The 27,461-nt window shown below is 42.3% G+C and overlaps 1 protein-coding gene across 1 annotated transcript in view; it reads right to left on the reverse strand.

Annotated features, from left to right (window-relative positions):
- Nucleotides 1–5,494: 5,494 nt before the first annotated feature.
- Nucleotides 5,495–27,461, reverse strand: part of LOC137304598 (potassium/sodium hyperpolarization-activated cyclic nucleotide-gated channel 3-like) — a 202,802-nt gene continuing 180,835 nt past the window's right edge. Inside the window, exons 8-9 of the mRNA XM_067973240.1 lie at nucleotides 5,813–7,287; nucleotides 5,495–5,767 (exon numbers count right to left, since the gene is read on the reverse strand). Of these exons, the coding sequence (XP_067829341.1) occupies nucleotides 5,684–5,767; nucleotides 5,813–7,287 (1,559 nt within the window). The 3' untranslated portion in view covers nucleotides 5,495–5,683. The remainder of the gene's footprint in view (nucleotides 5,768–5,812; nucleotides 7,288–27,461) is intronic.

Below are 27,461 nucleotides of genomic sequence, written 5' to 3' on the forward strand. Positions count from 1 at the left end.
TCTTGGCCTTCACACTCATGAAAGTAATTTACCACCACTATATAGAGGAGACATGATGAAGAGCACTTGATTGTAGAAAATGAACTATTCAGTGTCATTAGTTATGCAATCCTAAACACCGGAGGCACAGTTGAGTTACATCATTCCTGTCAGAGATTATTTGCATTCAATTTGTACTACACGTGTTTGTGTATAGTAGTTAAACCCTTAAGATATTTTGGAACATTTTTTTTCCATTGAACTCTTGTGGTGGTGTTTTGTGGTTGTAATTATGATACTGTAGGGAGTAGTGGTGGATTGTTGAGAAAGTTGAAGGGTTAGATGTAGTCCAGCCATCGATCTTTACAAACCTCAATGTTGAGTAATGACACCTACTGTGTTTACAACAGTGAGGTCTTGTGTATCCTTTCATTGAATAATTCAGTGAAAAAGGAGACAATTCAGCCATTCATGCCAGGGCTAGCCCCTGCAAAAGGACCTATCTACTCAGCCCATTTTTATGCTTCTTGCTAATCATTTTGGGAAGTATTTTTTTTCAGATCAGTGGACAGTATTTCTGCTGTTTCCACCCAGGGAGATAACTAGATTATCAATTGTGACTGTTGGTGTTGGAGGAGATTAAGATAAAGTGAGCTTACTCACTGTAGGACATTGGGCAGCTTCTTTTTCTCTTTAGTAAGTGTGGCTCAGTAATATAACTATGTTGAACAGCAGCTTCTAGAGATAAGGACAAAGAGTGTGTCAACACAGTGAGGCTGAGTTGGGGGATGAGTGAGGATGTGCAGGTGGGTTGTTTTTGCAAAAGATATCGGATGGCCTACACTGGTCATGTGGGAATGGGAAATACAGCAATTGAGCAATTAAGTATTTTAATTTCAGTTGTTTGGACTTCCTTGATTGTGCCAGCTGCCTAATGTTTGTCACTGGTTATTAATGATGTGGAGATGCCGGTGATGGACTGGGGTTGACAATTGTAAACAATTTTACAACACCAAGTTATAGTCCAGCAATTTTATTTGAAATTCACAAGCTTTCGGAGGCTTCCTCCTTCCTCAGGTGAATGCTGTGGAAATGAAATCCTCGAACCTCTCGCATTTATAAATCACAGAACAATACCTGGTGATTACAGACGTTCTTTCCAACTGCCCGTTGCCAAGGCAATCAGTGTGCAGACAGACAGGTGTTACCTACAAGGTCTCCGAATATACAAACCACCAAAAAAAACAGAGATAGAGAGGCAGAAACATGGAAAAGATTTCATGTTTCCATGTTTCTGCCTCTCTATCTCTTTTTTTTGGTGGTTTGTATATTCGGAGACCTTGTAGGTAACACCTGTCTGTCTGCACACTGATTGCCTTGGCAACGGGCAGTTGGAAAGAACGTCTGTAATCACCAGGTATTGTTCTGTGATTTATAAATGCGAGAGGTTCGAGGATTTCATTTCCACAGCATTCACCTGAGGAAGGAGGAAGCCTCCGAAAGCTTGTGAATTTCAAATAAAATTGCTGGACTATAACTTGGTGTTGTAAAATTGTTTACACTGGTTATTAAGAAACTGATCCCTAAGCTACCTCATCTCCTACCCTGTGGAGAAAGGTTATGGTAGTTAAAGTAATTCCAGTAGTGGATTGTGGGAGGCATAAACCAGTGGTGGGATTACGAGTAAAGCAAATATTTCCCTTTCAATACTGTAGTTCAACTCTGGTCCTCATATAAGTTAAGGTGCAAGTTGAGAGTTGAATAATTTACCACTCTGAATTCACTGATCACTGAGACACGTCTATGATCCCGTTTAGTAAAGCTGCATTACCCTACATTGCCCTGACAACGCATCTCCACTCCACCCTAAGAAAAGCAACTCTTTGCTGCTGTAACAAGCTGGATTCTCTGTATTTGCTCTTCAGAGCTGAGAGTGTTCCATTGATTTCTGAGCTCAAGGTAGATCTGTGCTGTAGACGTAGGTAATTGTGAGTCAGGTGGAGGGAGCCTGATATTGGGTTAAGTACAATATTCCTTTAGCAGGAATAAATTTATAACCTTATAAGAGTTTATTTTCTTTCCTTGCATCACACTGAAACTTAGAACTCAAAGGTAAAGGTTACCAGTATCTTTTCTACTATTTTTATAGCAATACTGATGTAACCAGGTGCCAGCCAATAATATGACTATTACAAGATAAGGCACGGCCAAATAAACTACTACTTTCTTTCAATTTCTTCCGAACATGTTCATCTTAACAATTTTTCCCAGATTACAAACTCAACGAAACACATTTGCGTTACATAATCTATAATATATTAAAAGCCTTGTGTATATCTCACACATCCTGCAGGCACCACATTTCGTTTGTCACACTTTCCCCATTATACTTTATTGCTAACATCCCCATTATAAAGCAGTGTATCCTCTGATTTGCTGTAAGCAACACCACGTGAGATCTGCTAGTAATAAATCGAAGTTTGAAGCCTTCTTTCTCTCCATCACTGTCTGGGTTGCACAGGTATATGTGTGGACTGGCTCTTTTCCCATCGGTCTCGGTGAAATCATTTGGTGTAAGTTTAAAGTGACACGAATACAAATTTGCTACACTTTTGTCTAACTCTGAACTTCAGATACATAATTTTGTTTGAAAAAATCCTTCCTTATTTGTATTTCAAAACAAAATGAGAGACTATACAATATTTCTTCAGCATTGTATTGTCCTGCTAGGGCTGTGATAAACATTTGTACGGGCAGTAATGTGACACATCTGGTCCAATGGGATGTTTAGGGCATTGCTTCAAGTATTACAGCAGGGACCATTGTCCAGTTACAGTCAGATTAGTTGGTCATTGATGGTTGGCTGATTGCATTCAATGATTGTTCTTGGTTTGAAAGACTGACTACCTGTCCATAGTGGTAGGAGAGGCAGACATCTCTTTGGAAGTTTCTTTCTGTGGGCTGCACTCCTTCACTTTCTCAGTGTGCTGGGTTTGGCTTCTTATTCTAGATGACCCAGATATTTTTCCAAGTCTATAATTACTTTACAAAAACGTTTTACTTTCTCTTTAGTTGACCCTCAGAAGGTAGCGTAGTGTAGTGCTAATGTTACTGGACTAGTAATGTAGCGTAGGACTAATGTTACTGGACTAGTAATGTAGCGTAGGACTAATGTTACTGGACTAGTAATGTAGCGTAGGACTAATGTTACTGGACTAGTAATCTGTAATCCAGCGAGAACGTGAGTTCAAATTCCATCATGAGAATTTAAATTCAGTTTTTTTTACAAAATCTGGAAATAAAAAGCTGCTATCAGTAAAAGTGACCACAAAGCTGTCGGATTGTCATAAAAACCCAACTGGTTCAGTAATGTCCTTTAGGGAAGGAAAGCTGCAATCCTTAATATGGTTAATATGGCCATAAAAAAGGCAAACCAAGCACTAGGGTTCATTTCTAGAGGGATAGAATTGAAAAGCAGAGAAGTTATGTTAAACTTGTATAGAACCTTGGTTAGACCACACTTGGAGCACTGTGCATAGTTCTGGTCTCAATATTATAGAAAGGATATAGGGGCATTGGAGAGGGTGCAAAAAAGATTCATACAGATGATACCAGAACTGAGAGGATATACTTACCAGGAAAGGCTGAACAGGCTGGGACTCTTTTCTCTAGAAAAGAGAAAAATGAGGGTTGGTCTGATAGAGGTCTTTAAGATAATGATAGGGTAGACGTAGAGAAAATATTTCCACTTGTGGGGCAGTCCAAAACCAGAGGCCATAAATATAAGATATAAGGAGAAACTTTACCCAGAGTGGCAAGAATGTGGAACGTGCTACCACAAGGAATAGTTGAGGTGAATAGCATAGATGCATTTAAGGGGAAGCTGGATAAGCACATGAGGGAGAAAGGAAGAGAAGGATATGGTGATAGGGTGAGATGAAGTAGAGAGGGAGGAGGCTGGTGTGGAGCCGGCACAGATCAGTTGGGCAAATGGCCTGTTTTGATGTAATACATCTCTCATTTTGGCAGACATTTTTAACTTGTTCTGCTCTTCAAATATTGAATATGAGCTTTTATGTTTCAATGCATCTCTCTTTGCTTATACAATGACATCTTTATGATTAAAAAAATATTAATGACACCAAGCTTTTAAAATTTATTGAGCCCTCCAATGTACTCCACTGAAGGCACGCACTAACAGCTCCAAAGGCACTGGCCATATTCCAGGACCTCACCCAAATGATTATCCTTCATGTGTGAGCCTAGACAGTGAGTGCTGCCGGGCTATTTGAGTGTGATAGTCTCACAGCTAAACTTGATCCTCCTCTCACCTGGCAGCTACACATGGCACTTTCTAGCAGGATTTACTGGATAGAGACCAGGAGAAGGATACCTGTCTGATTTTTCTTTTATCCTCCGGCTTAGTCTAAGGGCACTGATGACAATTATGGCGCCTGAACTGCTTTCTTGGCTGAGATCAGCTAACTCACTATAGACTGGGAATGGAACCTGGATCATTATGGTCTGTACAGGTCAGCTTTACACTGATCCGTGAATCAACCATCTGAGCCATCGAGAGAGTTACTTAATCCTGCTTAATGTTTCTCTTATATTTTTAAATCTTACTTAATAAGGTATTAACACCTCATTTGGGGAGTTTTTGGTATAGTCTATCTATGTATAATAGATACCTCATTGAACAAATTCCAAGAGTCACTCTACTAAAGAAAAAAATCCACATAAATCTTTGCTTTTGAAGCCCTTTATGTAATGCTGCATGTTATGTGCAAGGAATAAGATGGAATACTTTGTCGCTTCCTTGTAGGTAACAACCATGCTATGTTTTAACTTACCTTGCAGTCCCCTCACTCGCCCATTGTTAGTAGAAAACATTTTCAAATTGCAGTACGTTATGAAGTTTACCAGGGTACTCAGCTATCAATTGCTGGGGAAAGCCCATTGTTAGTAATATAACTAATAGAACTGCGATAGATAGTGATGGGATGTAAGGAGAAAAAGTTACCTACAATAAGCGTCTCATGTAAAGGATACTCCAATGAGGTCTCTTCGACTCAAACTCCCAATTTTAATACCTGAAAATTACTTTTTTTTTACTTTCCTTGGTCTGACGCCTGCCCCTATGCAGAACACATCTGCATCAGGCCATGACAAACTGACCGTCTCCTTGCCTTGACCCTAATTAATATACATTATCAATATCAATTAACATTGGAGTCCCAGAACATTTTGACAGCTCTAAAAACCTGAGAGCAGAGGTTTCTCCCACTCATGTATATCTGATAGTGTAGAGCCATACATCAATTGAACTTCTTCTACTATAGTCCTGACCCTGGATGCATTACTGGGCCATTTGTTGGTGCTAAATTGTTTCTGACCTTTAATGAAGCTTCAAGAGTCATTGAATATTGTTTTTTTCAAAAACATTACATTTTAGTGTCTCTATATCATTCTGCTATTAGTTCTAGTACTGCGAAAGAGGCCATACTTTGTTTATCTGCAGCAGTTTATACAGTTTATCAATTATCCATTCCCTTTGTATGAAAAATTTATAAAATAATGTGACACAAAACTATAGCTCTAGAGTAACTGGTTATCTAAAAAAAAAATCACAGTTATACAGAAGAAAAGAGAATTATATATAATAAACTAGAGAGCATGTGACCTGCTAGGTCCTCATATAACCTCACAAGTTGGAAGGGAGCTTAGACCGGACAGGTTCCAAATCAGAACCAAAGCTTACTGATCCCTTCCGAGGAACAGATTCGTCCTTAGATAATGTAGTTGGGAAAGTAGCAGCAGATGCTCCAAGTACTTGTCCTTGTGGTTGAGGTAAAGACCCTGAGGACAACTGCCTAGGTAGAGTCATACGCTCAGGGATGGAGCTGCATGGTTTGCTTAGACGTGCGGGTCTAGAAAAGGTTGTTAAACTGCCCGCGGATTCTCTGACTGAGGAAGGGCTGCTTCGATGCATTGCTTGAGCCAACTCTTGGGGCAAGGATGGCTGAGAAGCAGAAATCACCTTAATGTCCTGCGTGAGACGGCCGATTGGCTGCGTACTTTTTACAGTGATGATTTGTTGAAGTGCTGGAGGAGTTTGTGGCATCAGGAGAGAGCTATGGGATCCTGATACATCAGGTGGGCCACAATGAAATGTTCTTTTAGTCACTGGACTTTGAACTGGAGGATTTGGAGCATGAGGGGTGTAGCACAGAGACGCGGTGCCTGAATGTTGCAGCTGTGACACAGGAGCTGACGGATAACTGGGTTTTTCTGGTTGAATTTGGACCATGGTGCTTGGTTGTTGTCCTAATCCACTTTGTGGCATTTGAAAGTGTGCTGATGGAGAGCTTGAACTGGCTTGAGGAAGGAGACTTAAACTGGGTGAAGGAGATCTGCTTGCAGCTTGATGAAGCTGGCTTAGATTAGCTGAGGGAGAACTAGGTGTCAGTTGCTGGAACTGGTTCAGTCCAGCTGATTGTGCGCTGCTTGGAAACTGAAGATGACCGGGGTTCACCTGAGGTGATTTGGAGGCAGGTTGAAATTGGCTAAAGCCAGTGGTGGCAGGGCTAGACAAAGGCTGGTGGAGCTGCGGGAAGGTAGGGGAGGACGATCCTAGGGTACACTGTTGTAGACCAGATATAGGTGAGCTGCTTAAAAACTGCTGGAGTTGTCCTAGGCTGGCTGAAGGTGAGCTAGCCCTAGACTGTTGAATTTGACTTAAACTAGTTGAAGTCGCACCTGAACGAACATGTCCTGAGCTTGCAGAAGGAGAACCAGTTGCAAGTTGCTGGAGTTGATTCAAACTGCTGGATGCTGAGCCGCTTATGAGCTGATGTGTCTGAAATAAAGAAGCCGAGGGTGATTCTGCACAGGGTGTCTGTAATTGTGATGGTGTACTAGATGGAGAGCCCACTGAAGAAGGTCCTGTGGTTGGAGCAGAATATTGCACCCTCCGTAGCTGTCTTGGTGTTTGGCTGGATTGTTGTCCCAGCGAACTTAGAATGGATACGGGAGGCTGGAATATACTTCCAGGGAGGCCTGGGTGGTGATGTGTGAGTGCGATAGCCACAGATGTGGTGGCAGCTGCTGCCTGTAGTGGTGCTTGGACCAGTGGTGTCCAGATGACTGGCGCTGGAGAGGAAACCGTGGGTGCCGGATTCTGGATGTTCTGTGCCATCTCCCTGTCGTGCTGTACAATCTGCTGTATGATCTCATTCTCCTGATAGTTCAAGGCACCAGAGTTCAGGTCATGCTGCACTTTATGGAGCAAAATAGAATTTTTCTTGCCTGCAGAAACAGAAAGTGGGAACATGTTAGAATATATGAGGAAGCTTCTCGTCCCTCACATTTTTATGGTCCCTTCTCAGTTACTGTGTTCACTCTACGACGGCAGAATTCCTTTGTTGAGGCATTAGAAGTCATCGAGGTAATTCCACCATCCAGTTCTCTCAGTGGGCTTGTGCGCCTGTGATCTCCTGATCCATGAGTCCTGCTCTTCACCCCTCACATGCAGCCTTCAGCAAAGCCACTACCTGGCGGAAACCAGGCTGGGGGGCAGTTAAAATAATGCCAGGCACTTACCCCCTCTGATCCCTCTGCCTTCCCACCGTGTGCCGGTATTAACCTGCACTTTTGAGCCGGTGAGGAGGACAATCGCAGGAAGGAAGCAGGATCCTACTTTAAATATCCAGATCAGGGCCGATGATGCCATTAGGACCCGATCTGCAATTTTAACCTGAGGCCTGAGCGGAGGAGCAGCGTCTGGCGGGGCTCTGCAAAGATTTATTTAAATAAGGCCCTGCCGTTAAGATCGGCAAAGTCGCCACGTCCCTGGGTTCGTTATCTGCTTACGGGCCCCCCCCGTATCCTTCCCGCCACCTCTACCCCTGTGAAAATCGAGGTCTTCGAATCTGATTACACACTGTATAATGTTCTGTTTCTTTTCTCTGTTGTCTGATATAATAGTTTACATGTTTTCTGTAATTAAAAAGAGAGTTTAAGATACACTGCAATCATCTCAGTCAGATTTAAAAGCATGAAACCGTTCTGTTCTGATACTGAGCCCTAAAGACGGGCAAAATCAGAGGTTTGATACCAGATCCGTGCCGAGTTAGCGAATCTTGGCCAGGGTTGCTATAGGAGCGGCACAAGTGGCCGTGACTACGCAGGAGGGAAGAAACAGCCGCTCCTATTTGCTGCCCAGTGACCTCTGGTGTCAATAGCAGATGTAGGAGGTGGGTGAGGGCTTGGCTGTAGCACCTCCGTGACTGAATAACCTGATGTTATTCACTGTCTAGGCTCATATGAGACAAGAAGATGGGTACTTTGGTGAGATAACGCAGGGCTGTCGTTTCCCATAGTAAAGTGTGGAGCGTGAATCAGCACCTTCAGGGAGTGGAAAGGAAACACATAAGAAAAATAACTCTAGAACAAAATATACTGTGAGTAGTTTGTGTCATGTATTGTCAGACTATTGCGTGGATCTGATTAAACCCTATTATAAATATTACTATAGTTATCTACAGTGTATAATCTTGCCATACAGTAATTAAAATGTCAGTTCTAAAGTGTGCAATGAGTTCAATTTCATCAGTTAATTAAACGGCTGCAAACAGATCTTCACACTAGCAATTCATTTAAATCATGGTGTGATGGATTACAGGCTGCATACCTGACGTCTATATTCAAACATTTTAGCCCTGAAAGCCTATAGGCCAGAATTTGCTGCAACAAAGCATCTAACGACGTCTGCCATTAAGTTAGACTTGCCTCTGCTCCCTTCAACTTAAAAAATGTTCGCCCACAAAAGTGATAACAGCGCAGCGAGGGAAACAGGGCATCTGGGACCTGAGTGAGCAGAGCTGAAGGCATGGCCACCAATGGTGGAGCAATTAAAATCGGGGCTGCGCAAGAGGCCAGAATTGGAGGAGCGCAGAGATTTCGGAGGGTTGTAGGGCCGGGATCTACCATACGCTCAAGGTTGGAGATTGGTTTTTTCCTATCAGCCAAGATTACACTGCTGCTGGAAATGCACGTGTAGATGTGATGCGAGGACAGTTTCGGGCTTGGCTCTGAGTCTGAGCCCAACTGTTGAATAGCCTGTCGGTGCCAATAATCACATGGGAATAATGGTCGCTTGGGTGAGATAGTAGAGGGCAACTCGCAGCCAAGGCAGCATAACCCTTCAGGAGAGGAAAGAAGATTGGTGAGAGAAAGAAAGTTCTTCACTTTAGCCGATTTTATATTCAAGATGCCCGCCATAGCATTGGACACACTGGCCAATGCAGATAGGCCTTAACCCATTTGAAATTTGAGATACATTCACAGAGCAATGTGTCGTATGGACCCTTAGGGCCTAGAGTGGAGCATTACCTTTCATCTCCAAACCTAGTTCTATAAATGAGAGAGTTTAACACAGTGTAATTCTCTCCAGACCAATTAACTGTATTCTTTTTGGCTAATCGAACTATTCACAATTAATAAATGTACATTTGTGTACACTGTAGCTCTTCCGACATCATGGGAACATTATCACCTCCAATGTCCTCCTACAAATCACACACCATCCTGACTGATGGAACTATATCGCTGTTCCATCATTGTCGTTGGGTCAAAATCCTGGAATTTCCAACCTAACACCATCACGGCAGAACCACCAGCACAAAGACTCCAGTGGTTCATCAAAGAGACCCACTGCCACTTATTAGAGCAACTGGGAGCGGGCGAGAAGTGCGGCCCTGTCTTCCTTGCCCACACGACAAGAACAAATTAAATAAGACACACCGCCCTTTGGTTTCTTTCTCATAAAAGAAAATAAGCAAAATTGCTGGAGAATGGAACATTCATCCACTTTCAACCCCATTACCAGCATCGAGCATGTTTTAGGCCAGGCGCTGAGCAGACCAATAAAAGAATTTGCCCAGGCTGGATTCAAATCCAGGACATAGATTGCCTTTTATTTCACTGTACAATCCAGTTCCCATTAGTCTGTTCTCTTTAAAAGAACAATCAATTCCTACAAATGACACATTTTGCCTGAAAACTGAGCTGATTATATCGGGCTCCTCTGTACGACAGCCATTCAGAAAGATTTCTAAGGCGCACAGAATACAAGGACCACTTCAATGTGAGCCACTTATCCTATCTAATAACCTGTTTGTTGTGCGTTTTATCTGTGTCCTGGTTCCTGCCCAACAATATTTAAGTGCAGATTAAAAGTGCATAATATTTAAGAACAGCAAAATACATTGAAGTGCTTAAGTAGAGATTGCAGAACAACATAACCTGTTTTAATACCATAAGTGGTAATCATGTTCATAATAGCAGATAATCCCGACATTCTCCACACTGAGTATTAAAGGCCACATTGGTTTTATGTTTGAACTTTATTTAGACTATTCATCTGAGTGATGAGTAACATTGGCATGGGCTTGATGGGCTGAATGGCTTCCTTCTGTGCTGTAACCATTCTATGATAAATAGGCAGGATTATGTCCATTCTTTGGCTATTTTATGATTTTCACTCATTAGGGTAAATTCAGTGCTTCTAAGGTTCCAGCAGGCAAGCCACATAGAATTACATAGAATTTACAGCACAGAAACAGGCCATTCGGCCCAACTGATCTGTGCTGGTACTTATCCTTCACACGAGTCTCCTCCCAGCCCTCTTCATCTAACCCTATCAGCAAACCCTTCTATTCCTTTCTCCCTCATGTGTTTATCTAGATTCCCCTTAAATGCATCGATGCTATTCACCTCAACTATTCCTTGGGGTAGTGAGTTCCACATTCTCACCACCCCCTGGGCTAAGAAGTTTCTCCTGAATTCCCTATTGGATTTATTAATGACTATCTTATATTTATATTTATAGTTTTAAAGGGAGCATGGATCAGAGCTAGGATTATAAAATGTGTTATCCCCATTCTCTATCCTGTGCTCCCTACGGGTGCAGCTCCCCACTGAGAGTGTTGAATATACCCTAGTATTTAGTATTTTTAATCTTTAGACAAAAGATTGCATTGTGTGGTACGCATGTCTGTGCCTCTCTTAAAAAAGCTGAAGAGCACTTTGCAGAATTTGAATCCAGTAAATCTCTCGGCAATTCTTTTATCAGACAAGGGACAAAACTGAATGAGATATTTATATAGAAGATCAAAGGCTCCCATGGCCTAGGGGATAAAGGCACTGTCCAGTGTAATATTAAGTCTTACAGACCAGTAATTCCCAATTCAACGCCTATTCTGTGCCGAATTAGCTAATCCCACTCAAGGTATCAGTCGAAGTGCTCCAGTTGGCCTGGGCTGGAGAGGGGAAAAGTCAGTCAGGGTTCCTAATGAAAACTATTCACCAGTGACTCCTGTTGGAAAGTACATATGCGAGGTTATCGAGTGAGAGCAGGACCAGGTCAGAGTGGCCATTTTGGTAAGAATCATATAATGACACAGCAAAGAAGGAGGCCATTCGGCCCATCATGCCAGTGCCGGCTTTGTGAAAGAGCTATCCAATTTTTTCCCATAGCCCAGCAAATTTTTCCTTTTCAAGTATTTATCCAATTCCCTTTTGAAAGTTGCTACTGAGTCTACTTCCACCTCCTTTCAGGCAGCACATTCCAGATCATGACAACTCGCGGCATAAAAAAAATTCTCTTCTCCTCTCTGGTTCTTTTGCCAATTATCTTAAATCTGTATCCTCTGGTTACTGTTCCTCCTGCCAGTGGAAACAGTTTCTCCTTATTTACTCTATCAAAACCCCTCATAATTTTTGAACACCTCTATTTAATCTCCCCTTAACCTTCTCTAAGGAGAACAATCCCAGTTTCTCCAATCTGAGAATAATTGAAGTCCCTCATCCCTGGCATCATTCTAGTAAATCTCCTCTGCATCTTCGCCAAGGCCCTGACATTTTTCCTAAACTTTAAGAACTGTAAATGTGGAACTCTACTGCAGTGTGGGTCAGTAGCTTAGGAAAAATGGAACAAATACATCTAGATCATCATCAAATTTCATAGGAAAGAACAGTATTATGAATTATTATTCCATAGAATACGAGGGATTAATGCTGCTTAATATTAATGAACCTTCTTCTGACCCATATTCGGAATGTAAGTCACATGTTATTTAAGTATCTCAAGATGAATAAGAATTACTCAAACTGGCTAGCAGGTCACTGAGGGCTAAAATTTTGACGGCGTCACATTACGAACTCTGCTTGTATGTATATGTATGTGGATATCTAGGCTTTGGATTATACCTAAATCATTAGCTCATACACCTATTAAAAATAAATTGAATTTGGGTTCAAGCTTCAAAGAATACTGAACACCGTCTGCTGATTAAACAGACCATGTTGCATTTCCCTTTCTGCTCCTTGAATGTTGTTCTAAAATTATATCACAGAAATATCACTTCACAGGAAATGATGGGACTGCTGCTGTTTAATATTTATGAAATTCAACCTTGTCTGACCCAGAAAAATCAGCATTTTTTAAAATACATTTATTGCCTCTGTAGGTTGCTAACCACAATTCTCTCTGCTCTAAATACAATGGTGGCGGGGCTGGGCTGTGCATTTCCCATGCCAATGTTAATGCCGCTCCATGGCATGGGAGGACACCAAGAAGTGTAGAGGAACAAGGGGACCTTGGAGTGCATGTGCACAGATCCCTGAAGGTAGCAGGACAGGTAGATAAGGTGGTTAAAAAGGCATACGGGATACTTTCCTTTATTAGCCGAGGCATAGAATATAAGAGCAGGGAGGTTATGCTAGAACTGTATAAAACAATGGTTAGGCCACAGCTGGAGTACTGTGTACAGTTCTGGTCACCACATTACAAGGAAGATGTGATTGCACTAGAGAGGGTACAGAGGAGATTTACGAGGATGTTGCCAGGACTGGAGAATTTTAGTTATGAGAAAAAATTGGATAGGCTGGGGTTGTTTTCTTTGGAACCAAGGAGGCTGAGGAGATTTAATTGAGGTATATAAAATTATGATGGGACGAGATCGAGCCGATAGGAAGGACCTATTTCCCTTAGCAGAGGGGTCAGTGACCAGGGGGCATAGATTCATAGTATTTGGTTAAAGGATTGGAGGGGAGCTGAGGAGAAATTTTTCATCCAGAGGGTGGTGGGGGTTTGGAACTCACTGCCTGAAAGGGTGGTAGAGGCAGAAACCCTCAACTCATTTTAAAAAGTACTTGGATGTGCACTTGAAGTGCCGTAACCTACAGAGCTACGGACCAAGTGCTGGAAAGTGGGATTAAACTGGGTGGCTCTTTTTCGGCCGGCACGGACACGATGGGCTGAATGGCCTCCTTCCGTGCTGTAACTTTCTATGATTCTATGATAGGTCAAGAGGGCAGCGTCACACAAGGTCAATTTACCTCAAGCATTAGAAGATGGAGCACCTTGTTTCCACTTGGCACTCCATCTGTGCCCTGGTTCAACAGGCAACTGAGGTAAGTGGGCTTGAAGAGCAGACGGCTTTTGGAATTGAAAGCTGCTCACATACTGATGCTTGTTGAGGCTGGATTCTGGGAGGTCGGTGTCTATGAGTCAACTCCCAGTGTTTATCGGACTCAATTCAGCTCCCTAATCCAGATGGTGGAATCACAGACCCAGTTTCTTGTGTGTCTATGATTCTGCAGCTGCGATAAAGGAACCCTGATAGAGTAGTATAGTGCTTTGAACAATGGCATGGGGTCTTCAAAGGCCCAAATTATGAGGGTCTGCTTGAGCGTGGGATGGAGATAGAGCAATAACATTATCATCCCAATTCTCTGACTCAAGCTTGCTGCTAGTTCTGTGCCAACAATGGAGCCTCACAATTTTGGCTCTTTAATGTTTTCTGAACAGGCAGACAGGGCTTTGAATGAACATCTCATTGAAGAATAACCTATGAATACAGCACATATGCTTTTTTCAACATGTTAACACCTCCATTAAAGTAGCAATCAAAATAATGCATTAAACATTCTATTGCTAGTGCTGCATACTGTAATTCATAGGCTACAGCATTCAGTAATTGTGAGATCCAGTGGGATATCACCCATACGACACCATTCTTTTTATTATTCTTGTCATCAGATTTTCCACCACACTACTTGGGATGAGGCAACCTGGCCGTTCTAAGAACATAAGAAATAGGAGCAGCTAGGCCATTCGGCCCCTCGGGCCTGCTCCGCCATTCAATAAGATCTTGCCTGATCTTCGACATCAACTCCACTTTCCCGCCCGATCCCCATATCCCTTGATTCCCTTCAAGTCCAAAAATCTATCGATCTCGGCCTTGAATATACTCAATGACTGAGCATCCACAGCCCTCTGGGGTAGAGAATTCCAAAGATTCACAATCCTCTGAGTGAAGAAATTTTTCCTCATCTCAGTTCTATCCTGAGACTGTGCCCCTAGTTCTACACTCTCCAGCTAGTGGAAAAAGCCTCTCAGCATTAACCCTGTCAAGCCCTCTCAGAATCTTATATATTTCAATGAGATCACCTCTCATTCTTCTAAACTCCAGAGAGTATAGGCCCATTCTACTCAATCTCTCCTCAGAGGACAACCCTCACATCCCGAGAATCAATCTAGTGAACCTTTGTTGTACCCCCTCTAAGGCAAGTATATCTTTCCTTAGGTAAGGAGACCAAAACTGTACACAGTACACCAGGTGTGGTCTCAACAAAACCCCTGTACAATTGCAGTAAGACTTCCTTACTCTTGTACTCCAACCTCCTTGCAATAAAGGCCAACATACCATTTGCCTTCCTTATTGCTTGCTATACCTGCATGATAACTTTTTGTGTTTCTTGTACGAGGACAGGCAAATCACTCTGAACACCAACATATTTAATAGTTTCTCACCATTTAAAAAATATTCTGTTTTTTTATTCTTTCTACCAAAGTGAATAATCTTACATCTCCCCACATTATAATCCATCTGCCACCTTCTTGCTCACTCACTTAACCTTTCTATATCCCTTTGCAGGCTCTTTGCATCCTCCTCACAGCTTACTTTCCCACCTAGCTTTGTATCGTTAGCGAACTTGGATACATTATACTCGGTCCCTTCATCTAAGTCATTAATATAGATTGTAAACAGCTGAGGCCCAAACACCGATCCTTGCGGCACCCCACTAGTTACAGCCCGCCAACCTGAGAATGGCCCGTTTATTCCTACTCTCTGTTTTCTGTCCATTAACCAATCCTTTATCCATGCTAATATATTACCCCCAACTCCATGAGCCCTTACCTTGTGTAACAACCTTTTATGTGGCACCTTATGTATGGTAAGGGATGAGATTTCGTCTGGTTGGCATTTCTAGAGAAATCATAAACGTAGTCGAGAAAGGAAATCTTCACCGCAAGACTCTTGATTACAAAACAACAGCCCCTGCACCTCAAAGTAATTCATTATATGTGAAGCACTTGGAGACATTTCTGAGGTAATTCTTTCTTTCAGTTCTCCAACCCTGTGGTGAACTTAATGACATCCAGCTCGCACCTTCCCCAGATCGACTGCTGTAACTGGGGCATTATCACATGAGGAAATCCAGGTGCAAACCTTCATGTCAACACATTGAGTTATTCATTTTGACCTGGGTTTTTGTTCATATATTTTGAGTGAATGATTTCACTATTCGAACCGAAGCTGCTTTTACATTGCATGGGACTTGCCCGAGTGCAGCCAGGCTCCCGAAGCACGGAGCTGCTACACGGCCAATAGCGAGCCAAATCTGCTGGAACTTTCTAAGTCTGGTAGGGAGTCCCACCTTTAACAGGCCTTCTGGGGCATTGATTGCATGAGACCTGCACTTCAGGATCCAACAGCAGGAGAGCAAAATAAAAACACCTAAAACGATATAAAATTTAGAGTGTCTTTTTTCTGTGACTTGCGCGCACGTGAGCAGTTCAATCCTTTCTGACTAAAACGCCAGTTGGTGGGACATCCATGGCAGCAGATGGATATTTCAAACCTTTTGATGTCTCATCTGCAGAAACTATAAATTGTTCCCGCAATGGAAAGCAGTAATGTAAAACAAACCTACTTCTCAGAGCCAAGGGGTTAATCCAACAGCATTCATCTCTTGCCTGCTTTTATCGGCAAAGCTACATTGTTGAGGTCACATACAGTCAGTGAGGGTCATCCATAGTAATCAACTCTAACATCAGTCAGGGAAATGAATTGCCTCAGCCTAATTAATAATTTATATACCATTTGATTGCACAGATTTATAACGGTGAGAGATGAAGGTTGGATGATGTTAAAGATCACCTGTTAGGAGGAGAAAGGAATTCCTAGTCGGTTTTCAATGTAGCTACCCAGAACATGCAGTAAAAGGCGATTCCATGCCACTGCTAATATTGAGCAAAATCAAAATAATTTGAATAATTAGCTATTGGATGGCAAACGTTAATACCTGAAAATCAGGTAACGCTTTTCAAATGGTATCAGCTAACTATCATTTGTTGATTTACTTGAACTTATCTTACTCTTTTCAATCGCGGTGCTTTTCAAATAAATAAAGAGAGTATGTGCTTAGCCATATTTTGTTTTCATGTCGTTGAATGGCTTAATTCCAAATAATCCTTCGTGGAGCCCTGAAAGGAGTCTGGTGTTAATCACCAGCAGTGGGGTCCATCGTTAAGATGTTATAAACCAGTAGCATCCACCTAAAATGGTCTGGATAATGTACGTGAGACACTTGATTGCTAAGGAGACTGGTCCATTCTATCATTTCAACCCCTAATATTGCCATTTCACACTTCTAAAATCTTGCTCTGATAAAACTTGGAGTTACACATTTTAAAAACACAAGTAACATTTCTTGCTCACTGAAAATTAAAAAAATAAATCATTGGAAGCAGAATTACTTGATTGTAATGGCATGACCAAAAATTGTGAAAAGGTAGTGTGCACAAACACAAGATGTTTAATAATTATATAAATAGTTTTAAATAAGGTGCAACAGCCACTATTAGGTTAATCTTTCTGGATTCATGTCTTATTATAAGTAGCATACTGTCACTTCTAAGCTGTTCTTCCTTTCGTTCTCCTTTGGCTTGTGAATAAAAGTACCTTGGAGAAGGCGTGAAAAAGATTCATAAGGATGATACCAGAGCTGAGAGGATATATTTATCAGGAAAGGCTGAACAGGCTGGGGCTCTTTTCTCTAGAAAAGAGAAGGCTGAGGGGTGACCTGATAGAGGCCTTTGAGATAATGAAAGGGTTTGATAGGGTCGATGTAGAGAAAATGTTTCCACTTGTGGGGAAGTCCAAAACTAGAGGTCGTAAATATAAGATAGTCAATAATAAATCCAATAGGGAATTCAAGAGAAATTTCTTTACCCAAAGAGTGGTTAGAATGTGGAACTCGCTACCACAAAGAGTAGTTGAGGCGAATAGCATTGATGCATTTAAAGGGAAGCTAGATAAACACATGAGGGAGAAAGGAATAGAAGGATATGCTGATAGGGTGAGATGAAGAGGAGGCGTGCATGGAGCATAAACACGAGCATTGACCAATTGGGCCGAATGGCCTGTTTCTGTGCTGTAGACTCGATGTAACTCGATGTCAGGTACACCGTGATTCTAGCTAGACTTTTCTCTGAGGTGGTGCGTATGTTGCTAGTGGCACTATTTGGTCGTTGGCTACCAGGAATGCTGACCAAATCCCCTCTCCCTCTTAAACCCTCAGTAGTAGTTTTTTACTGCCATTGCTGGAAGGAGGGTGGGTTTTGCCTGCCTGCTAGCTCGTGGGTACTTCGTCGCCCCGCAAACACAACCAGTGTTCGCCCCAGAGCAGCAGGCGTGACTGTTATTATCAAACTGTAATGGGTTGGCACATCCACAGATTTCAATATTCCCAAACATCCTGCTGTTTGTGTTCAGGAATAGCTTGCCTTGCAAGCCAGCAATTCCTGGGGACAATGCATATTCAAAGGGAGATTGTAAAATTATCTTTTTTAGTTGTTTGATTCATTTCAAATTCTCCTCTGGTAAGACAAATGGATCATATCCAGTTCTGTCACATCTTAGAGGAAATGGCAAACAGCTGGCAGATGTTTATTCTGACGGTGTCAGAACTCGCTCCTCCAAATGCTTTACTCACAAATTAAGCTTGACCTTAAAGATCAATTGCATTGTTTCATTCATTTTAGTGAAAAAGGCAGATGTGGGTATAAAGTAGGAGTTCCCTTTGTACTCATCCTAACCTTTGCACTAAAATTAGTGGAGGAAAATATACTGGCCAGTGATGAGGTTGAGAACTTCACATGAAAGGCTAATGAATTATGTAGAGCGGAGTGCAATCTAATGACATATTTGCTTCTGTTAATTACATTGTGATAATAAGTGTAAACTAGATTATCTGGTCTTTCGTCTTGTTGTTTCTGGGATTTTGCTGTGGCAAAATGAATGCCTTGCTTGCTCCCGTATCAGTCACCGGTCTTTAGAGTAATGCATTATACATGAAATGCTCTGAGACATTTCCGTGATAAGGGGCTATGTAAGTGTAAGCCTTTCGTGCTTTGAAAGGACAATCAGAGGGTTTCATGCCAACCCGATATAAGTTTCCTTAAAAAAAGATTCAAGATTGACCAATTTTGCACCAACGCTTGTAAAATAAGATGGTTCCTTTATTCCTCTGGAAAATTTGTGGACAATTTCACTTCATTTTCGTCGGTTGTTGGATTTTTGCAGGTACGTTTTATAAAATGATCATCTGAAGCGTAAGACGGTCGATACAACTATCTTGTTGGTCTGTTAAACTACACTTTTTGGATCAGTCTGAGTCAGTTTCAATGTAGGCAAGTAGTGGACGAGTACTTCAAGGAAGCAATCTGACATTGCTGCACTGAAGCAAAGTTTAAAAAGTTCATGTGGGATAAAGGACCACTTCAACTTTCATTCAAATTGTACCAGTGGGAGTCGTGTCAATTTTAGCTGTCACTATTCATATGAAAATTGTACCAGCATTTCAATTGAAAGACAGCACTTCTGAAAGTGCAGCACTCCCTCAGTACAGCATTAAAGTGTCAGCTTAGATTATGTGCTCAAGTCTCCAGGGTGCGGGGTTGAACTCATGACCTTCCGACTCAGAGACAAGTGCGCTATCACTGAGACAAGGCTGACACTACTAAATTACCCATGACATTGCTCACAGTCAGTTCACAGGCTAATTAAAGACGAGGAAGGTCATTCGGCCCATCTTGGTTCAACCATCCAGAAAAACCCGATGTTCCACCACCACCACCCCCACCCATTGCAGTGTTTACATAGAAACATGGAAAATAGGAGCAAGAGTAGGCCATTCGGCCCTTCTGGCCTGCTCCGCCATTCAAAATGATCATGACTGATCGTCTAACTCAGTACCCCGTTCCCACTTTTTCCCCATATCCCTTGCTCCCTTTAGCATTAAGAAATATATCTATCTCTTTCTTGGATACATCTAATGACTTGGTCTCCACTGCCTTCTGTGGTAGAGAATTCCACAGGTTCACCACCCTCTGAGTGAAGAAATTTCTCCTCATCTCAGTTCTAAATGGCATACCCCATATCCTGAGACTGTGACTCCTGGTTCTGGACTCCCCAGCCATCGCGAACATCCTCCCTGCATCTAGTCTGTCTAGTCCTGTTAGAATTTTATATGTTTCGATGAGATCACCTCTCATTCTTCTAAACTCTAGTGAATATAGGCCTAGTCAACCCAATCTCTCCTCATACGTCAGTCCTGCCATTCCAGGAATCAGTCTGGTAAACCTTTGTTGCACTCCCTCCATGGCAAGGACATCCTTCCTCAGATAAGGAGACCAAAACTACACACAATACTCCAGATGTGGTCTCACCAAGGCCCTGTATAACTGCAGTAAGACATCCCTGCTCCTGTACTCAAATCCTCTTGCAATGAAGGCCAACATACCATTCGCCTTCCTAACTGCTGGCTGCACCTGAATGCTTGCTTCCAGCGACTGGTGTACAAGGACACCCAGGTCTCGTTGCACCTCCCCTTTTCCCAATCTATCACCATTCAGATAATAATCTGCCTTTCTGTTTTTACAACCAGCGTGGAAAACCTCACATTTATCCACGTTATACTGCATCTGCCATGTTCTTGTTCTTAAATAATCCCAGTGTTTTCACCACCACTACTCTATCCAGCAGTCTATCCCATGTGTTGACCACTACTTATGTGAAGAAGAACTTCCTGATATCAGCCTTAAATTTGCCAATTACTAGTTTGAACCGGTGTCCGCTTGTCCTACTCTCACAATTTAGTTTAGTCCTGGTCCAGATTTACCTTTTCCAGACCCTTAAAATTATCTTGTACATCTCTCTCCGATGGCTCCCTTATTATAGACAAGATGGTGACAGAATTGGGAGAAACCTCAGGAACTCGGTCCACAGTGCGACCCAGTGGCCAGAGCATGCAGCTACATCATGACTGTTGACATAGCAAATTTGAATGACAAAATGTTGATGTATATACAATGTTAAACCTAGATAGGAAAGCATGAACAAAAGTCATGACAACAAGAGGCATTATGATCAGGACGTCCCAAAGTGCTTTACAGCCAATGAAGTACTTTTGAAGCGCAGTCACTGTTGTAACGAGGCAGCCGATTTGCGAACAGCAAGATCTCACAAACAGCAATGTGATAATGACCAGATAATCTGTTTTAGTGATGTTGGTTGACGGATAAATGTTGGCCAGGACACCGGGAAAAAATCCCCTGCTCTTCTTCGCAATAGTGCCATGGGATCTTTTACGTCCACCTGAGAGGGCAGACGGGGCTTTGTTGAACGTCTCATCCAAAAGACGGCACTTCCGACAGTGCAGCACTCCCTCAGTACTGCACTGACAATCTACATTTTGTGCTCAAGTCCCCAGAGTGAGACTTGAACCCACAATCTTCTGATTCAGAGGTGAGAGTGCTGCCACTGATTATAATATATCCCTTGGGGAAACCTAGGGACTAAAATTCTGGTCTTCATTAATTTTAGTGAAAATGTTGAAATGAGTAGATGGATTGCATTTTACTTTCATATTTTTCCGCTAAACTTAACAAAGACAGGATTTTCAGTCTCCAAATAATTCCCATTTTATTTCCTTAAATGTCACGTTCCCTTTGACAACGTGTCCCAAATCTCCTGTTATTTCTCCAATTATCAGTCATAGGGTTTTAATCATCTTTTTCTATACTCATGAAGCCTCTATAAGTTCAGTCCACTATCAGTACATGCATGTGATTATCTTATTTTATCGCATAAATGAGATTTGTCAAGGATACATTAGTGGAAAATTCGCATTCAGATTTCAGCGGCCCAGTTCTATCTGTGGTTTCTACACGCTGACCTGTAGAGTTTGACCATCGATTGTGGAGAAGATTCTGGCCTCTTGCGCATCACCGATTTCCACTAATCCATCAATGGCGGCCGTGCCTTCGGCTGCCTGGGCCCTAAGCTCTGGAATTCCCTCCCTAAACCTCTCCGCCTCTCTCTCCTCCTTTGAGACGCTCCTTAAAACCTACTTCTTTGACCAAGCTTTTGGTCACCTGTCCTAATATCTCCTTATGTGGCTTGGTGTCATATTTTGTTTGATAACACTCCTGTAAAGTACCTTGGGACATTTTATTACATTAAAGGCTCTATGTAAATACAAATTGTTGTTGAGTGAGGTAAACTAATTCAGCACATACTAAGAACTGAACATAAATCCTTCCACATTAGCCTAGATTTTCTGATTGGCATTACTTCAATATTGGACCCTAAAGGGTTATAACTGGCATTAAAATAATTCATTTGGACCAAGTGTCCACCAATAGAGCTTGTTGGGGAGACACTGTTCTTTTTTAACTAAAAAGCAGTAACACCATTGATTATTTTTTACGTCCATCGTGCACTAAGTCAACCAAAGAGAACTCAATTCACAGTTCATTAAAAACCTGCAATCAATCTGTTTGATACACCTTCCCAATACTTTTTCCATACTGTTGCACTCACAACACTGATGTTTCAATGCCATTCCTAGAATTATTTTAGTTTGCGTCACTGGAATCGTGAATTAATTGATGGAAGATCACTACATGTAATTCAAGCCTTAGGAATGTTTCCTCGGCTGCGGCTTGTTAAACCAAACTAATCTAAGCATCACCGACTCAATGAAACTTTATTGAAATGCAATGAAATCCATCTTATCAGCTTGACGTCTGCAACGCAGTAAATCCTCGCCATTCGATAACCTGCGACACATTTAATCAGACTGGCTGCTCCTTGTAGTATATTGGAGAATTCATACTTATTCATATTTTTTCTATTGAAGTGACACTTATTATCAGGAATTTGTGATTTGCGAGCTAGGAATTCTTACTTGCAAAGGAGGAACGATACCAGAAACTGTGAGAACAATTAGAAGGAGCACGAATGAAATTGTTTGAAAATTAATTGTAGTGTAAGTTAAATTTGACTTGCATAGATGTTACATAGAAATTACTATACAGAAACCAGTCATTATGCCCAACTAGTCAGTGTTGGTGATCTTGTTTAGACAGGTATGGTAGATTTGTGCATTTTCTGCGATTTTTGATGTTCCTGAGTTTGCCTGTGTTACACACAGGAATCTGTGACTAGTGACACGTGCTGACATTTTAGAATGGAATGCCAACCCAAAAGGCAAGGTTTCTCAAAATAATGTTACCCGCTAGACGTGTATGGCAAATGAAGGCAACTGGTCAAGAATGAATAAAGGCCTCGATATTTACGAGGAGGCGGGGAGGGAGCAGGGGAGCGTGCTTGCGGGGGTGATAGCCGGAAATCCCGGGAACGCGGAGGCCCTGCCGAATTTAACAGCAGGACCTCATTATCATTTTTCTACTCTGTTTCCCGCCCAGCAGCCAGCCAGATTGACAGGCTGGCCGGCCGGCTGGCGGGCGGGAAAACCAGTGGCAGAAGGTCGCAGCTTTGATCTCCCTAAGGTCGTGGGTTCAAGACCCACTCCAGAGACTTGAGCACATAATCTAGGCTGACACTTCAGTGCAGTACTGAGGGAGTGCTGCACTGTTGGTGGTGCCGTCTTTTGGATGAGACGTTAAACCAAGGCCCCGTCTGCCCTCTCAGGTGGATGTAAAAGATCCCACGGCCACTATTTCGAAGAAGAGCAGGGGAGCTCGCCCCAGCGTCCTGGCCAATATTTAACCCACACCTAAAACACATGATCTGGTAAATTTATTTCTTTGCTGTTTGTGGGAGCTTGCTCTGCACAAATTGGCTGTCACGTTTCCTACATTACAACAGTAACTACACGTCAAAACTACTTAATTGGCTGTAAAGCACTTTGGGATGTCCTGAGGTTGTGAAAGGCGCTATATAAATGCAAGTCTTTCTTTCATGACATTCCATTCCTCTTCTCATTCTCTTTTAATCATTTATGCCACTTATGGCTGCTATTCACCCTCCCTCCAAGCTCCCCACCCCCATACCCTATTTCTCCCGGTCCCTAGATTGATCACAAGTCGGTCATTTTCATTCTTATTAATCCTTCCTCATTCTCTTTTTCCATTTCGCTCCCATTTGTACAATTGATAAGCTGCTGATGTTTTACGCTTTGTCTTGTTTCCCAACTACTCCAGCACTTGACCCAGCTTTGACAAATGAAGACCGCGGGCTTTCAATTCTATAGCGCAACTGTCATCTAATGCAATGATGCAGCTGAGAGCCAAGAACTCCTGCACATGACTCAATTCTCCTTCACTGATAGTAATTCAACAAGCATTTCACAGTGCACATCGTGAAACCCTTTGTAATGCTGAGGTCTAGTCGTCGAGTCTTTTAATGCTTGGTACATCAGCTTCTCACAACAACCCAGATCTTCCTCAGCTAGTACAAATCAAACCAATATCATTCATAAAGTGACTCTTTCTACACCAATTCTCTCAGTATTTCTGCCATCATTGGTGTTATTACTGCTTCCAGTCTGACTTAAATAAGTAAAGGAATGGTTTGTATTCTCATCAAACTTCCATATTCATTTAAAACCTGTCAGCTCTCCATTAATTCCCACCATGCTCGTTAGCTTACATTATTCATTTCATGATGTTGAGTGGTTCCTGAGAGATACCTTTAGTTTCTCATTGCTCTTCCTGTAAGGCAGTATCAGACATTGCTTTGAAGTGGTGAATTTATTACACACTGCCTTTTTAGCTTCAGTGGAAAGCTGTGTGCTACAAAGGACCTGTCATCCATTCTGCAGCTATTCCAAATACAGCTTTTCCTTCTGGTTATAGTTTTGATGCTAGATTGTCGCTCTTCGTGAGTCACTTCACTTACAAGGCTTAAATTTATTCTCTGATAGCTCATATATTCTACCTATTTTTATCTTTCTTTTGATACAAAGGAACAATGATTGCTTTACACCAGTCACCAGGTTGATCCACATGCTATCACTAATACAGAGCATCACCTCCTCTGTTTTTCCCCTTTTTAAGAGTCATCTCAGATGTGATCAAATGTGTCCTCGATGACTGCATTTCTCCACTTCTCTCTCTAACAGAATTGATGCCTCCACCACAGGCATTTCTGACAAATGCTGAGTGACTCTTAGCATTGGTGGAATTTGGATGGTTGTGCAATTTATGTTCCGTTCTGCGGTTCCATTACTTTGGTCATTTATTTCTGATGATTACTCTGCTCATCTCTCGCTTTGCATGTTGCTGTGTTGTCCACTATGGAGGCAGCTATTGCCCTATTGTAGTGTCCATTAGCTGCTTCTGTGCTCTTGCATGTCTCTGCATTGCCTTCTCTTCTTGGCACTGTTTATGCTTCCTTTGCATTTCTTGTGCAGTTTTGTTGTATTTTTCTTCCTTTTTTATCAACTACCATCTCACCAGAGATATAAGGTCCATTAAGTAGTGTTTGAAGAGATTTGGAAAGAGGGTTCTATCTAACCATCCATCTATCTGCTGAAACTTAACTTTTTATAAATACCCAAATATTAATGGGGTGGGGGGAAAATAACATCCCCTGCACCAAACAGATACAGGTTTGAGTTCCAGCAAGTGTGGATGTTCTAATTTATTATCCTTGGGATGAAAAAGGACAATGAACTACCAAGGCCAACAAAATGGTAGAGCTTTGTGTTCAAAACTGATATTACCCTAAGTCTGAGGAGATCAAGTAACTTGCAAATGGCTTGTGCCACATATTTATGTTGGTCCTCTCATTTTCAATACCTAAAGCTAACTGGTCTGCATGTATGAACATATGTAAATGATGGGCAGGAAAACACATCGTCAGTGTGGTATTAACCTGTACACATGAGGACACTCCAAGGTTCAATCTTGAGTCGGTGCTGAGTTAGACAAGAGAACCAAAAGAGCAGCATTTCAAAGTAATTTGTTGTGATGACATTTCTAAGAGGGGGTGTTAAGGCATCATATAAATCCAAGTCTTTCTTTCAAATACCAGGCAATCAGCGATCACCTGAGGGGAAAGATTTCTTCTGTGCTTCTGGGTGTAACAACATTTTGAATTGATAGTTCTTTCTAAATTCTTTGGTGATATCACTACAGCTAAGCTGTTGATTTAAAGAAAATTCTTTACGCAAGGAAGCAGTGAGGCTACACTTGATGAATCTACTGAAGACTCTGGCCAAATAGGAAGTCACTGTGTGTAATAACATAGCAGGCGTAAAGTCCCACCACTGTATGCTACAGCATGTTGGTACAGCAAGCTTACTGTGCTACCAGCCGACCGTATGTAGGTTGATGACTTATGGTGTTTCTGTTATACCAAGTTCCTCCTCCTTCACACCAATTGTGTGACTGTGGATGATAGAAATTGCTGATATTAGGTACAAGAACTGCAAAAACAGATGACAGCTTTTCACTGCTTTATAGCAGGCAAGGTGAACTCCTGTAAAAATGAAAACACTGATTTGGAGTAGATTGTGTTGGAGCACTGTGCATTGACGTTAGTGCTGTAAAAACTACAGGTAATTGAAGCGGATATAAAAAGGTACTTACTTTAGAATTTCAATCAGAAACATCCGGCAGTATTTCCTGAATGTTAAATTTAATGCTGCTCAATATTAAATTTAATTGTTGGTTAAAGGGGAGATGCACTCAATTTCAGGGCAAAAATATATAAAGGTTAGTAGAATATAACCATAAATAGGGTATATTGTATAAACCTGAATCTGAATATTTCCATATCAATAATGATCCCAAATCAAACATGTTACAAGGGAGAACGACAATTAATTTCTCCTTTTTATTAGGAGAAAAATATCCAATTTTTTTCTGCTCCTACCCTGAAGCCATTAGAATAGATATTCATAGAATCATAGAAATCTACGGAACAGAAGGAGGCCAGTCGGCCCATTGTGACTTTGCTGGCCGAAAAAGAGCTTTCCACCTTAATCCCGCTTTCCACCTTAATCCCACTTTCCACCTTAATCCCACTTTCCAGCTTTTGGTCCATAACCTCGTAGGTTACGGCACTTCAAGTGCACATCCAAGTACTTTTTAAATGCAATGGGGGGTTTCTGCCTCTACCACCCTTTCAGGCAGTGAGTTCCAGACCCCCACCACCCTCTGGGTGAAAAAAATTCTCCTCAACTCTCCTCTAATCCTTCTACCAATTCCTTTAAATCTATGCCCCCTGGTTATTGACCTCTCTGCTAAGGGACAATAGGTCCTTCCGATCCACGCTATCTAGGCCTCTCATAATTTTATACACCTCATTTAAATCTCCCTCAGCCTCCTCTGTTCCAAAGAAAACAATCCCAGCATCCAATCTTTCCTCATGGCTAAAATTCTCCAGCCCTGGCAACATCCTCGTAAATCTCCTCTGTACCCTCTCTAGTGCAATCACATCTTTCCTGTAATGTGGTGTCCAGAACAGCACGCAGGATTCAAGCTGTGGCCTTCGGTGGCAGCACAAAAATGCCTGTTATACGCCTCTCCCGACACTGATTCCAATAGAACTGAATATCGGATGGGGAATATAACAGGTGGTCGATGCAACACCGCCCGTTCTGTACTGCCATCCAGGTTGGATGTCTATCCCCATTGACTCTTTGACAAGGTACAGGGCCATGGGTAGAGGGCCATGGGTAGAGGGCCATGGATACAGGGTCATGGGTGCTGGACACCCTCTGGCACCTCACCCAAAGTGACAGATATTCATGTATCTGCCTCAATGCAAGCATCAGCAAATAATTGATCAGAACTACAACTAGAATGAGAGTCTAGAACTACCACCCCCCACCCCCCCCACCACCCCCCCACCCCACCATCCCCCCCCATCCCACCCCACCATCCCCCCCCACCCTCCACCCCCCACTCCCCACCCCACCCCCCCAACCCATCTCCCCACCCACCCCCCCACCCATCTCCCACCCATCCCCCCACCACCCCCCCACCCATCCCCCCACCCATCCCCCCCACCACCCCCACACCCATCCCCCCACAC

This window comes from Heptranchias perlo, chromosome 38 (assembly GCF_035084215.1).
Source record: "Heptranchias perlo isolate sHepPer1 chromosome 38, sHepPer1.hap1, whole genome shotgun sequence".
Lineage (NCBI taxonomy): Eukaryota > Metazoa > Chordata > Chondrichthyes > Hexanchiformes > Hexanchidae > Heptranchias > Heptranchias perlo.